Source organism: Mercenaria mercenaria, chromosome 2 (genome assembly GCF_021730395.1).
Source record: "Mercenaria mercenaria strain notata chromosome 2, MADL_Memer_1, whole genome shotgun sequence".
Taxonomy (NCBI): domain Eukaryota; kingdom Metazoa; phylum Mollusca; class Bivalvia; order Venerida; family Veneridae; genus Mercenaria; species Mercenaria mercenaria.
In genome coordinates, this window is record NC_069362.1 from 117,321,828 (window position 1) to 117,338,030 (window position 16,203).

The 16,203-nt window shown below is 37.7% G+C and overlaps 2 protein-coding genes across 2 annotated transcripts; both read right to left on the reverse strand.

Moving 5' to 3' along the window:
- Positions 1 to 4,005: 4,005 nt before the first annotated feature.
- On the reverse strand, positions 4,006 to 6,552 carry LOC128555390 (uncharacterized). Its single transcript, XM_053537638.1, has 3 exons — positions 6,382 to 6,552; positions 5,276 to 5,424; positions 4,006 to 4,433 (listed from the first exon to the last, which is right to left on the reverse strand). The coding sequence occupies exons 1-3, from the start codon at positions 6,423 to 6,425 to the stop codon at positions 4,063 to 4,065; spliced, it is 564 nt and encodes a 187-aa protein (XP_053393613.1). The 5' UTR covers positions 6,426 to 6,552; the 3' UTR covers positions 4,006 to 4,062.
- A 7,473-nt stretch (positions 6,553 to 14,025) lies between these two features.
- On the reverse strand, positions 14,026 to 15,423 carry LOC123526710 (uncharacterized). Its single transcript, XM_053528082.1, has one exon. The coding sequence runs from the start codon at positions 15,421 to 15,423 to the stop codon at positions 14,026 to 14,028; it is 1,398 nt and encodes a 465-aa protein (XP_053384057.1).
- Positions 15,424 to 16,203: the final 780 nt, after the last annotated feature.

A 16,203-nucleotide genomic window follows, 5' to 3' on the forward strand; every position in this document is an offset into this window, starting at 1 on the left:
GCAATCGGATTTAATAAAACTTGTACACAACTTGTACTGGCATAATATCTCCGTTCCTTTCGAAAACTGCCCAGATCCCGTCATGGGTTCCAGAGTTATGGCCCCTTAAAGGGCCAACATTTGCTATTTTTGCTTTTGCAGACATACAGAGACTCCATTTGTGGTTTTATTAGATACAAACTTGCAAAATATCTTTAACAACAATAGATCTTAGATTTGATGATGAATCCGTCAGACCAAATCATAGGTTCCGGAGTTATGGCCCCTGATTGACCCCTAAAAGAGCCAAAATTTGTTGATTTTTACCTTGTGAACATGATAGAAGTGACATTTTACATTTAATTTTAACCATACTTACACACAATAAGATCTTGAAAACCAGCTAGATTCCATCATGGGTTCAAGAGTTAATTTTCTATTTTGGCCCTTTCAGCCGTATAGAGGTTTCATTTATGTTTTTATTTGATACAAACTTGGGCAGAATGTTTATCTTGATGATTTCTAGGGCAAGACCGAAACTGGGTCCTGTGGGGTCAAAAACTAGGTCACCAGGTCAAATCGAAGGAAAAGCATGTTGATACCCTAGAGGCCACATTTATGACCTTATCTTCATGAAACTTGGTCAGGGTGTTTATCTTGATGATTCCAAGGCCAAGTTCAACAGAGTAGCGATATAGGGTCATCATGACCCTCTTGTATAAGATCCTCTCCCAGGTTTGTTCAAATGGGGTTGCATGGGTAGAGCTAAAAATAGAAATATCTTTGGTGATGTCTTCTCATGAACCCCTCAATGGATCTTCATCAAAACTGATCTTTAGTGTCATTTAGTTCCTCTCCCAAATTTATTCGAATGGGGGCACCAAGCCCTTTTTGGGGCCGCAAGACCTAAAAATAGAAATATCTTTGAACAACATCTTCTAATGAACTGCTCAAGGGATCTTCATCAGACTTGGTCTAGAGGATCAATATTAGGTCCTCTCCCAAATTTGTTCAAATTAGGGTGTTTGGACCCTTTTAGGGGCCTTCTGGAGCTATGAATAGAAGTACGTTTAAATAACCTACTCGTGTATCGCTAGGCCTGAAGTATCATTGTAGAGAATATTGGGTTACTGTCTTTCTTAACTTGTGTGTATCCATCGAGTCGGAGAAAGGTTTCCATCCCAAGGCTTGCCGAGAGGGATAAATCTGGAGACGAGGTGGATAAACTTAAGAAAGACAGTAACCTAATATTCAATTTGTTTGGAGGTTGCCAGATACTTAATTACAGATATGAGGGTAAGTTTTAGTACGTTGAAATAATAGTGTGTGACTGTTGCATGTAACATACTTACAGAGAACAAGTAGCTTTTGGTAGGTTCAATATGAAAACGTTTGCAGTTACTTCGATAAATGAAGATATTAAATTATTAAAGTACACTAGTCTGACATTGGGGTTTCTTCTTAGAGACTTAATTCACCACAACAGCAGTCTTTAAGTGCTTTGGGCTGCTGTAAAAAAATATAATTCCGTTAAAGCAGGGGCTAGGTGGCATGATTGGTGCTGCATATTTCAATACCACTCGTGAGCAGACGTAATGAAACTGAATCTGCTATTATTTTGCTTTGTTGCAGTCTATGCTTCTAAAGGCTCTCTTATAAATTTTATCAACCGTAACAACAGCAGTCTTAAAGTGTCGTGTGGCAGCTGAAAAAAAGCCACGCAAATGTATTTGTGTTGTTATATTGTCTGGTCCTTTGGAGTCCCTTTAATTTATTGGAACAGAATTCCGCTGAAGTCGGTTGTAGAGATGGGGGAGTGGGGGTGTTACCTCGATCAAACCGATTCTGTCATTATTTTGCTTTGTTGCATTCTATTCTTCCTCGGGATCTTCGTATAGATTTTGTTTCAAATTTAAGATAAATTAGGGTTATATTGCACAGAGCTTGGTAGATCCTAACAGAGAACATACACATGTAAGGTAAAAACAAGTTTATTGTCATACACAGTTGAGATTATCAGTCACTGAGAGAAAAGTTACTTTTGGCATGAACTCACGAAGCGCCTGTCGGTTACATATTTATATATGTAGAAGTTGTCAGTTATTTTCATATTAAAATAGAGAGAGACCAAGTTAACTATGGTACACTAGCACGATAATTATATCGATCATTTCTAAATACATGTAGAGAACAAGATAGTTTTAGCACTCTGGTATGAAAGTAATTGGAGCTGAACAAGTTTGGGTGTACTTGATTAAATGAAAATATGTTTAGTTTATCTATTACCTGTAGAGAACAAATTTATTTCGGTATACTGGTATCATCATATGTGGTTATAGTGAACGAGTTATTTTAGGTATGAAATAAAGAAACGCTATGTTGAAGTTGCCAGTTACTTTGATATCTAGAGCTATCACTATATGAGCCACACCATGAGAAAACCAACATAGTGCATTTGCAACCAGCGTGGATCCAGACCAGCCTGCACATCCGCGCAGTCTGGTCAGGTTCCAAGCTGTTCGCTTTCAAAGTCTACTGCAATTAATTAGCGAACAGCATGGATCCTGACCAGTCTGGTCTGGATCCATGCTGGTCGCAAATGCACTATGTTGGTTTTCCCATGGTGCGACTCAAATGTGTGTGTCATACCCCATATAAAAGCCTTGCTTGAAAAGGGGTATTCTTCTGAATACTACTCATTGTATTTATCATGCATGGGAGACAATTTCATATTTGTTCGGAATTGTTATGTCAACTTTTCTTTCGCTATGAAAAGACACATTAAAGATCCTTCGGTAAAGTTACAAAAATGTACTACAGAAAAAAAATAGAAATTTTGAGATAAATCAATTATTATTCAGGACAGAGTTGTACCTTCCAGTCACTTTTATTTACATGTATCATTGTGTAAGGTCATACTAAATTCTCAGCAGTGGATTTAATGCCATTCTCCACATATAGTGACTTTAGAAATAAATATCACACTATCTTAGAAATCAAATTAAGATTTTTCATTGCACATGCCCCAGATGATGCTACAAACAACAAAACTTTGAAGTTTCATTGAAATATTATATCGATTTAATACCTATATTTTAGTTATAAGTTTGAGATTTTACACAGGAAGTCTATGATAAAGTCCGAGTAAATTGTAATCAATACCCAATTAAATGTAATCAATACCCAAGTGAAATAAGTATCATTCCGCAATGTTTTGGACATGTTAAAAGTTATGAATATTAAACATGTGAACAATTTAGTACAATTAGAAAGGGAGAGAATTTGGAATAAAAAGTCAGAATTATGGGACATCTTGTATTAACTTGCTGTATGAGCCCAAAGGTTGTGAAATACCTGAATTGGTTTGAGAGCCATCTGAAGGGGAAAAACATGTTTTGGCATTTTCTAAGTTCAGTAGTCAAATTTCAGATCCAGAAGAGGAAATAATGTTGTCAGAATAAAACAATTAACTTGATACGATCTGTATAATTTCATTATGATCCCAGATTTATGTAAAGTTTCAGTCCAGTGCACGCATAGAAGGAATTAACATTTTTGTCGAGCTCGCTTGCGGTGAGCTCGATATAATCGTCACTTTTGGCGGGTCGGTGTATGAACGTCCATGCGTGCGTCCGTCCGATTTTGTCCGGACCATAACTTTAACATGCATGGATCAATCTTGTTTATATTTGGCATGAATGTTTAGTTCAATGAGAATGAGTGTCATGCGCAAATCCCATGTTCCTATCTCGAAGGTCAAGGTCACAGTTGGAAGTCAAAAGTCAAATTGAAGTTTGTCCGAAGCATTTCTTCTTCATGCATGATGGGATTTTGATGTTACTTGGCATGATAGTTCACCATTATGAGACGGAGTGCCATGCGCAAGAACCAGGTCCCAAGAGCTAAGGTCAAGGTCACACTTGACAACTGGCGGGCTCGACATTCTGCCCGTGGGCATACTTGTTTTGGGGAAAAACAAACAAAAGAAATAGATGCTTTGAGAAGTGTGTTCTATTACTTATTGTTACTTGGCAACCTCAAAATTAAAAAAAAACAACAACACAGATTCTTAGTAAAAACAAGTCAGCTTCTCTTCTCTCCTTTTCTACGCCATCCGTTTCTGCGAGGAGCAGGAGTGACCTTGTCCTGTGGAGCTTCCTCTGCTTCACCATTGTCCGACAACCTTTTAATCAATCTTCGTTTCTGTTCAGGGGGTGATACTTCTTTTATGCCAGCTTCTTGTACTCTTGCTTTTGTTTCTGTTGCTTTTAGAACTGCTTGTATTGTTGCTGACGAGACTGGTGATGATGATGGCTGTGATGGTATTTCTTGAAGCAGCTTCATGTATTTAGATTTCCCCATGCCTACATAGTCGGCATACATCTCACTGCCTGCTCTCTTGCGTGCCATTCTGCCGATATCTCGCATCTGAGCTTCCCAGTAAAGTACTATACCTGGAACAAAAAAAAGCGGAAAAAATCGCACCACATATTTCTGAATAAAGAGTAAGAAAATGTGTTATCAAACTGAAACTAACAGAATGTTTGTCAATATACACGGGACATTATATTTTACATATAAATTACGAAATGGCCGAGATGATAAAGTTTATCAGGACTTTGGGTAAATGGTTTTGTTTAAGGAAGGAAGTTGATAGGTTACCTTTAAAAATAAACGTGAAACCTTAAATAAAAATGAACAGTTCAAGAACATATTTCAAGTCTTTAAGTTTCAATGTGGCCTTCTGTTAAAAAAGGAAATACAACAGTTCAACATAAAAGTAGATAAAAATTGGTTAATGAAAAAAGGGGGAAATGCCAATTTGAGTAATATTCATTAAAACATATTCAGTCTTGACAAACATTCCATTTGATTTTGAAAAATAATCTATTTTTGACCAATTCACGAAAACAAACCACTCAAACAAACTGTCACCCACACACGCGCGCACACACGCGCGCACACACGCACAAGATAAAGAAATAGCAGCTTATTCAGATCCTGATATATCTTTTAATTTTGTTTTTGAATGAAGGAAGTGAATCCACACAATGGATATTCTGTGGAATTATATTCCATACTTTTAGCACTAGTATAGACAAATGACTTTTCATGTAATTTGTGCGATATTTAGGTATTACAATATCATTATGTAAGACTGATCATAGGCCGTAAGTTTCTTTGTTAGAAAAAAAATCATACTATGTTACATTGTAACAAAGACTTTGAAATATTGCGTTTAACATACCTTCATGTTTGACATATTTACTTTACATTTTATTAACCTGACAGTTACCTAAAGCAATTTTCCTTCTTCTTTCGCGCCATTCCCAAGACTTTTGCTCGAGTCTTTTTGATGCCCAGGACATCATCCGTGGACGCTTTGCAGTAGGAAGGCCGTCTGCTTCACAGCTAGATGTACGTTTTCTTTTCTTTGAATTTAGCCTATAATTTAAATGATCAACTTTAGAATGAAGATAAAACGAATTGTCTAATTTATCACTAAGGAAAGAAGTTGTCAACATTTGACAATCATGTAGTTCCACTATTTTAAAAGTATTCAAGAATAAAACACATACAATGCGCCTATTACTGTTGCAGATGATTTGTACGGTTATATGAGCCGCGCCACGAGAAAACCAACACAGTGGCTATGCGACAAGCATGGATCCAGACCAGCCTGCGCATCCGCGCAGTCTGGTGAGGATCCATGCTGTTCGCTAACGGTTTCTCTAATTGCAATAGGCTTTGAAAGCGAACAGCATGGATCCTGACCAGACTGCGCAGATGCGCAGACTGGTCTGGATCCATGCTGGTCGCAAAGCCACTATGTTGATTTTCTCATGGCACGGCTCATATATACAATATTAAACGTCATCGGTTTCAAAAAGATTAATTCAGAACATACCAAGTACAGAATGCAATGTCAAAAGTAGTTGTCGTATTTGAAATTCGAAATTTCCATATTTCCGGTGTTTTTAGCAATATCAGCAAATGTGACTTATCATTATGTTTTTTTTTTTGATATTTCAAAAGTTAGATACGTGCTGAATGAATGCAATAATTTTGATTAAAATGCATGGAGCAATTCCTTTAAAATGTAGTGATAGTAGCTTTGTAGGCCAGTTCCAACAGCCTTGCAGTTGGATTAATCCATTAGCGACGTCGTTAGAATATCCGCCTACGGATCACAAGGACTGGGGGACTGGGGTTCGAGCCCCAGTGAGGCACGTGGCATTTTTTTCTCCCAGGGTTTACTTTAAAAATAACTTTAACACATAAAAAGTTATATTTTTCGCATATCACTCTGTTTTTTTTTTTGTTTTTTTTTTTTCAAAGTTATTGAAATAACAGGAAACTGGAAACGGTGTCTGAACAAAAATATACATGGTAAAAACTTACTTGATCATATCTAGAAAGATGTCCGTGCTAACAGCTGCGTTCATGTTTCGTGTATTGACGTCGTTGTCCCTGTTAACCGCGACGTTATGACGCCAGCGTCAATTACGTAATTTCGACTATGACGAAATGTCTTACGTCGAAATAACAAACTTTATGTTCTTTAATTTTTCGACACTTCAAAATATAAAGATGCCGAATGTCTTGAAAGTAACTATCAGCTGACTTAAGGTTGTAAACTTTATTGTTGGAAAATATCAAAATTGTATGTTGCCGCATTAAATTACAAATGTAGTATTGGGTCTTCCATCACCAGTAAAATCAGGAAAGTTGACATTTGAGTCGCACCATGAGAAAATCAACATAGTACATTTGCGACCAACATGGATTCAGACAAGACTGCGCATCCGCGCAGTCTAGTCAGGATCCATGTTGTTCGCTTTCAAAGCCTATTGCAATTAGAGAAACCGTTAGCGAACGGCATGGATCCTGACCAGGCTGTGCGGATGTGCAGGCTGGTTTGGATCCATGCTGGTCGCAAATGCACTATGTTGGTTTTCTCATGGTGCGGCTCATTATACCTTAAATTGTTCCAGTGCGACTTTCAAAGAAACTAAACATTTAAATCTACATGTAAAAAGTTTACGCCATTGAAAATTTCTCTTTTCACAATTGAACATTTGGATTTCATGTTTTAACCGTATGTATGTTTGTGTATGTATGTATGTATGTATGTATGTATGTAACAACCTATGCAAGGTAATTTTTAGACTTTGTCTGACTGTGCAGCCCGTATTAATAATTTAGGATAAACTATCTTCAACTTAACATCTGGACATTAAAATACATGTACAGTATTCTCAATATTTGGATTGGATATGTCTTAAAATTCAATGCTTTCGAGGCCAACGATTTATTTATAATGACTAAAATAAGTGAAAACAGCCATTTATCGGCCGGCGTCGAAAACCCGATATATTTATTTTTGCTAAAATACTTTTTCAGTCGTTTAGAATTTAGTTATAATGCCTCAAGTTCTGCGAGAATAATGGATATCATATCAGTCAGAAAGCTGCAAATCTGTCACGTGAAAAATTCATATAATTTCTTTGGACTGTTTCTTATACTTCTAAAACTGTATTTTTTTAGTGTCTGGCAGGTATCGGACCAGGCAGCAAGTGAACAAATAAACCTATCTTCATCGTAGCTTTTGAAATATTGCTACATGACACTTTATATACGTCATCACCATCAAGTGCCGGACATGTCACTGTGCATATTTTCAACAGTTTCATGTCTGAGACGAAGTCGACCGTTTGTTTATCAATAACCGTCTTTCACTGGCCGATGTGACTATGTTATCCCTTGACTGATCTGTGTGACGTTTGCCCTTTGTGGACTAATACTTTATACCATAATCTCTCCCCCACCCCCTGTTATTTTCAATCATGGATTGAGATGTATATTACCTGCCAAAGAAAATAGAATGTAGAACTTTAAGGGTTTTTGAATGAAATGCTACAGTACAGTACCATCGGTGGCATTATTACTGACTGTGACGTACGGCACGCCCAGAGTTGAACCTTGTCATCCAGGGTGAGACTGCAATGTACGGCACATCCAGAGCTGAACTTGTCATCCAGGGTGAGACTGCAATGTACGGCACATCCAGAGTTGAACCATGTCATTCAGGATGAGACTGCAGTGTATGACACATCCAGAGTTGAACATTGTCATCCAGGGTGAGACTGCAATGTATGGCACATTCAGATGTGAACCTTGTCATTCATGGTGAGATTGCGATGTACGGCACATCCAGAGTTGCACCTTGTCATCCAGGGTGAGGCTGTGATGTACGGCACATCTAGAGTTGAACCTTGTCATCTAGTGTGAGACTGAGATATACGGCACATCCAGAGTTGAACATTAGCATCCAGGGTGAGACTGTGACGCACGGAACATCCGGAGTTGAACATTGTCTCCCGGGTGAGACTATGATGCACGGCACATCCGGAGTTGAACCTTTCATTCAGGCAGAGACTGTGATGTACGGCACTTAGAGTTGAACCTTGTCATCTAGGGTGAGACTGTGATGTACGGCACATCCAGAGTTGAACCTTGTCATTCAGGGTGAGACTGCAATATACGACACATCCAGAGTTGAACATTGTAATTCAGGGTAAGACTGTGACGTACGGCACATCCAGAGTTGAACATTGTCATTCAGGGTAAGACTGTGATGTACGGCACATCCGGAGTTGAACCTTGTCATCCAGGGTAAGACTGTGATGTACGGCACATCCAGAGTTGAACATTGTCATTCAGGGTAAGACTATGATGTATGGTACATCAAGAGCTGAACCTTTTCATGCAGGGTAAGGCTGTGATGTACGGCACATCCAGAGTTGAACATTGTCATTCAGGGTAAGACTGTGATGTACGTCACATTTAGAGTTGAACATTGTCATTCAGGGTAAGACTGTGATGTACGGCACATCCAGAGTTGAACATTGTCATTCAGGGTAAGACTGTGATGTACGGCACATTTAGAGTTGAACCTTTTCATGCCGGGTAAGACTGTGATGTACGGCACATCCAGAGTTGAACAATGTCATTCAGGGTAAGACTGTGATGTACGGCACATTTAGAGTTGAACCTTGTCATTCAGGGTGAGACTGCGATGTACGGCACATCCAGAGTTGAACCTTGTCATCCAGGGTAAGACTGTGATGTACGGCACATCCAGAGTTGAACATTGTCATTCAGGGTAAGACTATGATGTATGGTACATCAAGAGTTGAACATTTTCATGCCGGGTAAGACTGTGATGTGCGACACATCAAGAGTTGAACATTGTCATTCAGGATACGACTGTGATGTACGGCACATCAAGAGTTGAACATTGTCATCCAGGTTAAGACTGTGATGTGCGGCACATCAACAGTTGACCCTTGTCATTCAGAGTAAGACTGTGATGTACGGCACATCCAGAGTTGAACATTGTCATTCAGGGTAAGACTGTGATGTACTGCACATCAAGAGTTGAGCCTTGTCATTCAGGATGAGACTGTGATGTACGGCACAACCAGAGTTGAACATTGTCGTTCATGGTAAGACTCTGATGTACGGCACATCCAGAGTTGAACCTTGTCCTTCAGGATGAGACTGTGATGTGTGGCACATCCAGAGTTGAACCTTGTCCTTCAGGATGAGACTGTGATGTGTGGCACATCCAGAGTTGAACTTTGTCCTTCAGGATGAGACTGTGATGTGTGGCACATCCAGAGTTGAACCTTGTCCTTCAGGATGAGACTGTGATGTGCGGCACATCCAGAGTTGAACCTTGTCATCCAGGGTAAGACTGTGATGTACGGCACATCCAGAGTTGAACATTGTAATTCAGGGTAAGACTGTGATGTACGGCACATCCAGAGTTGAACTTTGTCCTTCAGGATGAGACTGTGATGTGTGGCACATCCAGAGTTGAACCTTGTCCTTCAGGATGAGACTGTGATGTGTGGCACATCCAGAGTTGAACTTTGTCCTTCAGGATGAGACTGTGATGTGTGGCACATCCAGAGTTGAACCTTGTCCTTCAGGATGAGACTGTGATGTGTGGCACATCCAGAGTTGAACTTTGTCCTTCAGGATGAGACTGTGATGTGTGGCACATCCAGAGTTGAACCTTGTCCTTCAGGATGAGACTGTGATGTGCGGCACATCCAGAGTTGAACCTTGTCATCCAGGGTAAGACTGTGATGTACGGCACATCCAGAGTTGAACATTGTAATTCAGGGTAAGACTGTGATGTACGGCACATCCAGAGTTGAACCTTGTCATCCAGGGTAAGACTGTGATGTACGGCACATCCAGAGTTGAACCTTGTCATCCAGGGTAAGACTGTGATGTACGGCACATCCAGAGTTGAACCTTGTCATCCAGGGTAAGACTGTGATGTACGGCACATCCAGAGTTGAACATTGTAATTCAGCGTAGGATTCACATTTATTATTACAACCCAAACAGACTTCTCTTTGCAAAGCTTGCATTTTCGTATGACGTAATGCTAAACTTCTACATATATATATTTCATAGGAGATAACATGCATCATTGCCTAGTTCAGTTTAATTGCAGGCGAAATAAGGACTATGGTGCAATAACTAAACATATGGATAAGAGTCCCGTTACTTGGCACGCTAAATAAACCGGGGAAGCTCCTGGAATTGGAACGTCTTCTGTATGTTGCACTATCCTCCCACTAACTTTACTAACAGTCTTCTGGAGGAGTCGCCCATATGGGTTACCGGTGGCGACTTGAATTCGAACAAACAATATGATCACTTATGAATGTCGGTAAATTTTGCAGTTGCTATAATTTTGAAATTAAGGACAGTTAAAAGAGTTGAATATCGTCCTAGATGGATGATGTATTTGTCAATTACATTGTATTTATATTTTTTCATATGTAACCAGCTGCCCTAGCTGGAGCTTATATTTGGACAAGTACACACAGCCATTGTTTAATACACCAAATATGGTACACGTCTCATACAGCCAGATACACAATCCATGTCATAAATTATTTGTCCCCCTCTTTCAAAGACATATAAAATCATTTTTACTTATAAAACAAAAAAAACAAAAAAAATAACACAATGAAATTTGCTGAGTGAAAACTTGTATTTAGTTTGAAACAGTATTAGAATGACAATAAGGGAATGACATCATGCAACTGCCATATCAGATACAAAATAAAGAAAATTTATTTTTGAACATCCATGCAGTCCAAAATTGTAAATGTGAGATTGGAAATCAGTCTCAAATCTCCAGCATCTGATTGGCTGTTTCTGAGCACAAATTTGAAAGTGACCAATGAACTGTATTGTATTCTGAGACTGGTCTTCAAGCTACAATTTTAGAACATTGTACAGTGTCTTCTACCTACAACATCAATATTTTTCCAAAAAAAAAAAAAAAAAAAAAAAAAAAAAAACGGTCACAATCAAAATCATCCTTCTGGCTACAATTGAAGAGTATGTGAAGACCAACATCAAACGTCTCTGGCCAGTCTGTTCTAGATAGTGTAAAGCTTGCCTATAAAAATATATATCATAAATGCATAAGAAGAGAAATTTGGCAACAACTGAAGCAAAAATGTATTTATATTGATTTTGACTGGACACTGAACCATGCAATAATCACAGGCAATGAAATACTAAAAGGCAAATACAATATGATAACAAAATATGAACCAAATATGTAGCTATGTAACCGGTTGTGGGTTCGAGCCCCATATGACACCAGTACTGGTTTTGCCATCACAATCAAGCTAAAATAAATTAGTATAAACTAAATTAGAACTAGAAACTGACCACAAAATTTGTTTTTCGTACCTTTATAACTTGAGGAGAAAGATCATACACATGTATCAACTTCTTCAAGTATTTTTCGGTTTACTTGCTTGTAATGTGCATGTAAAGTCACATTAGTATGAGTACCTTTAACAACAGTTACTGTAAAACATCAATAAGTGTCTTTCTCTATATATGAATATTTTTGTGCCATTCTTTGAATTCTTTCAAAATGATTTATAAGTTCTAATGTTCAAAACTACAAATCAGTGATAATGATTAGTAAAATTTGTATTTTTAGCAGGAATTTGATCTTTTGGCATATTTCTTACCTTTAAATGTAACAATTTAAATGTTTTACAATTAATAAAAGGTGTGTAGCAATAATTATACAAAACAAAGCATGCCAGCAGGTTATTTCATCAAAAATAGATGAAGAAAACCTTATTTTTTAAAAAAAGCAACTTTTTCATTTTATGGCAGCCATCTTGGACGTCATCTTTGATTTCTCAGCTCGCCACCATTTATGCCAATTTATGCCGCACTTTCAGAATCTACAAACGTTTACGAACATTTTGGTATATAACATGTCTTGTTAAAAATTGAGTCCGGGTTACCCCTAGAAATAGTGGACTTTCTTGGCCAAAGTCACCCTAATTCTGACGTAAAAACAGTGATTTCGTTGCACGACCCAATTTGTTTTCCTTTAACTAAAGAAGACTGACACTGCGTTATCGTGCAAAAATATCAGTGTATGTCACATAAATGACATCTAGCATCAGACGTCATAGCGGAAATATAAACAAGAGGGCCAAGATGGCCCTAGGTCGCTCACCTAAGAAACACACCATAACAGTGTAAAACATGTTTGACCTTGTGATTTCATGGAAACAAATATTCTGACCAATTTTCATTAAGATTGAACAAAAAAATTGATCTCTTGCGATAAAACAAGCATTTTCTTAGATATGACCTAGTTTTTGACCCTAGATTACCCATGTTCAAACTCGACTTAGATTTTATCAAGGCAATCATTCTGACCAAAATTCATGAAGATCAATTGAAAAATACAGCCTCTATCACATACACAAGTTTTTTCTTTGATTTGACCAAAAGACCTGTTTTTGACCTCAGATGACCCATATTTAGATTCGACCTAGATTTCATTAAGGCAATCATCCTGACCAAATTTCATAAAAGTCAATTGAAAAAAACAGTCTCTATTGCATACACAAGATTTTTCTTTAATTTGACATAGTGACATAGTTTTTGACCTCAGATAACCCATATTCAAACTCGACCTAGATTTCATCAAGACAATCACTCTGACTAAATTTCATGAAGATCAATTGAAAAATACAGCCTCTATTGCATACACAATGTTTTTCTTTGATTTGACCTAGTGACCTAGTTTTTGACCCCAGATGACTCATTTTCGAAACCGGCCTAGATTTTATCAAGGTTATCATTCTGGCTAAATTTCATGAAGATCAGTTGAAAAATACAGCCTCTATTGCATACACAAGGTTTTTCTTTGATTTGACCTAATGACCTAGTTTTTGACCCCATATGACCCATTTTCGAACTTGGTCTAAAATTCATCAAGGTAATCATTATAACCAAAATTCATGAAGATCAATTGAAAAATACAGCCTCTATCGCATACACAAGGTTTTTGCTTGATTTGACCTAGTGACCTAGTTTTTGACCCCAGATGATCCATTTTCGAACTCGGCCTAGATTTTATCAAGGTAATCATTCTGACCAATATTCATGAAGATCAATTGAAAAATACAGCCTCTATTGCATACGTAAGATTTTTCTTTGATTTGACCTAGTGACCTAGTTTTTGACCCGAGATGACCCATTTTCGAACTCGGCCTAGATTTCATTAAGATTATCATTCTGACCAATACTCATGAAGAATAATTGAAAAATACAGCCTCTATCGCATACACAAGGTTTTTCTTTGATGTGACCTAGTTTTTGACCCGAGATGACCCATTTTCGAACTCGGCCTAGATTTCATCAAGTTTATCATTCTGGCCAATATTCATGAAGATTAATTGAAAAACACAGCCTCTATCGCATACACAAGCTAAATGTTGACAGACGACGGACGACGGACGCCGGACATCGAGCGATCAGAAAAACTCACCTGAGCATTGCTCAGGTGAGCTAAAAACAGAAACCACACAAAACCGACAAATATTTGGTGGATTTAGTCACATAACAATCCTTATTAATTTCATGCGTATTCACCGTAAGTGCTTATTTAACAGTCAAGTGTTCCATTTATTCCGATCCATACACTTTCATACAATTTCCAAAGCTGGCATTATCACTTCCACTACTGATATATAAATGGTGTTTGGCTTCATTGAAACACAAGGCTACGGGGAATTTTAATCCATCTTCTGCTCCTAGTATCACGGTGGATTGTTTAAGATCAGGCGTCATCAAGTTCACGTTGTGCTTATTTCGGTTACACAGATAGACTGATCCGGACGAAGAAATTGTAATAACGCTCGGGCAATCCAGCTCACCTTGATACATAGATATCATATACCCATGCCTGTTAATGCACACTACTTTGTTAGATTTCCAGTCCGACACATAGATCAGACTCTCGTCTGGACTAACTGCAATGTGTCTTGGAAAAGTGCAGTGTTTTAGAACTTCAGAATCAGGTTTAATTGTCTTGTATATCTCACCTGTAAGCTGAATAATCTGGAACTTTACAGGTTCTTTAAACGACACATAAAACATTCCATTGACATGCTTCACATCTACACACATACCGTTTGTTTTTACAGCTCGAATTACAGATAGTCGTTCGTTTACTGATACAACAGGTATCTGGCATTTGTTTTGTAGTACAAAAGCTATCCGGTCTGTGGAAATAGTTGTAATTCCGAGTGGCTTTGCTTCTAATACTAAAACATCTTTAATGATATTATTTTCAGCATCAAACAATTTCAGTGATTTGTTATCACGATCACACAGAACTAGATTATTGTTTGAGACCAAAGTCATTTCCGTGATATAACAGATTTCCTTGTCTACGCCGGCCTTGATATCGACATCTCTGATGTAGTTATACTCCTCTTTAGACTTCTGGTCAACGACAGCTATTTTGCTAATATCAATTTTAGCGAATGATAACTCGTCATCACGGCCGGATTGTTCGGATATTTTGTCCGTGTCTACCATTATATGGTGCCTCGACAATTTACTTCTCGTATGGCTCTTGTAACAACTATCACACAAATATTCGTTACAATCCTTACAATAAACAACTCCCTCTATCGAGTCCCCTACTGATTTATACGGATCGCACTGTTTAACTGTCTTTTTTGGCATAGAGTCCTTATCCAACAGAACGTGATGTTTTGATAACTTGCTTCTAGAATGACTCCGAAAGCAGGTGCTACAGAGGTATTCTTCACAATTAGTACAAAATCCCTGAGCCTCGGCATGATCTCCGACAGTTTTGCAGGGATCACAGGTGTACTCGAAATATTCCTCAGAACTTTTGTAGACAGATGACACTTTTGAGCCTTTTGTGCGTACAGATTCTTCTTCAGAACTTTTATATACTGACATATGAGAGCTACTGATAGCTTTTCCACGCGAAGTACCTTCCCTGGGTAAAACACTTTGTTGTTTCTTCCCGCTTACCTCGTCGGACATGTTTGTTGTGCAAAGTACAAATCACAAACACGATTCTATCACAAAGTCGACGATAAATATATCATGTATTGTTCTTATTATATTGTTTTACATAATTCAAATCACTCTGTAATATCCTTTCTACACTTGAGTATTTATCTCAAATGGGAAACGAAAATTTACTTCCGCATTCTCCTTCTAAATAATCATTTTAACCGGTGTAACATTAAATTTTGACCCCGTTGAAAATTGATCCAATGGGTCATTTTTTAACGTTTAGAATTGACCCTGCCAACATTTCAACATTAAATTTTGATCAAAAAGTTGTTGAGAACTGATCAGTCTTAAATTTTGATCAGTAATCGGGTCATTTTTAACGGTTACTTTTAATTTATGTTAAACGCCGCAGATCGTCTGTTTGTAGAGAAACACACTGAAAAGAACCAGAAACTATCGCAGGCTCGTTGGATAGCTTCTTTAAAACTAATTTCACAAGGCCGGGCCCGGGTTCAAACTGATACAACCCGTTTTGTAATAAAGTTGCAAAATGTAATAATTATTACAAAACGGGTTAGGAAGCTTATTACAATGTGAAATGGACATCGCAACCCGTTTTGTAATAAAGTTGCAAAATGTAATAAATTTTGAAGTTACTTGAAAAGAATTTTTGTCATAGTTCTAAGGTTTACTGTGTGAATAAAAGTGAAAGATGTGAAGATGTAATTTGTCATACTTATGACAATTTGGCATTAACTGTTTACATAAAAGTAAACAAATACTTACAAAATCAATAATTATTAC

Excerpts from the sequence above, each read along its gene's own strand:
- LOC128555390 (XM_053537638.1), bottom strand. The coding sequence starts at position 6,425 with ATGAACGCAGCTGTTAGCACGGACATCTTTCTAGATATGATCAA. Across the intron at positions 5,425-6,381 it reads ATCTTTCTAGATATGATCAA|GCTAAATTCAAAGAAAAGAA; the intron begins GTAAGTTTTTAC and ends TTTAAATTATAG. Across the intron at positions 4,434-5,275 it reads AAGAAGGAAAATTGCTTTAG|GTATAGTACTTTACTGGGAA; the intron begins GTAACTGTCAGG and ends TTTTTGTTCCAG.
- LOC123526710 (XM_053528082.1), bottom strand. The coding sequence starts at position 15,423 with ATGTCCGACGAGGTAAGCGGGAAGAAACAACAAAGTGTTTTACCCAGG.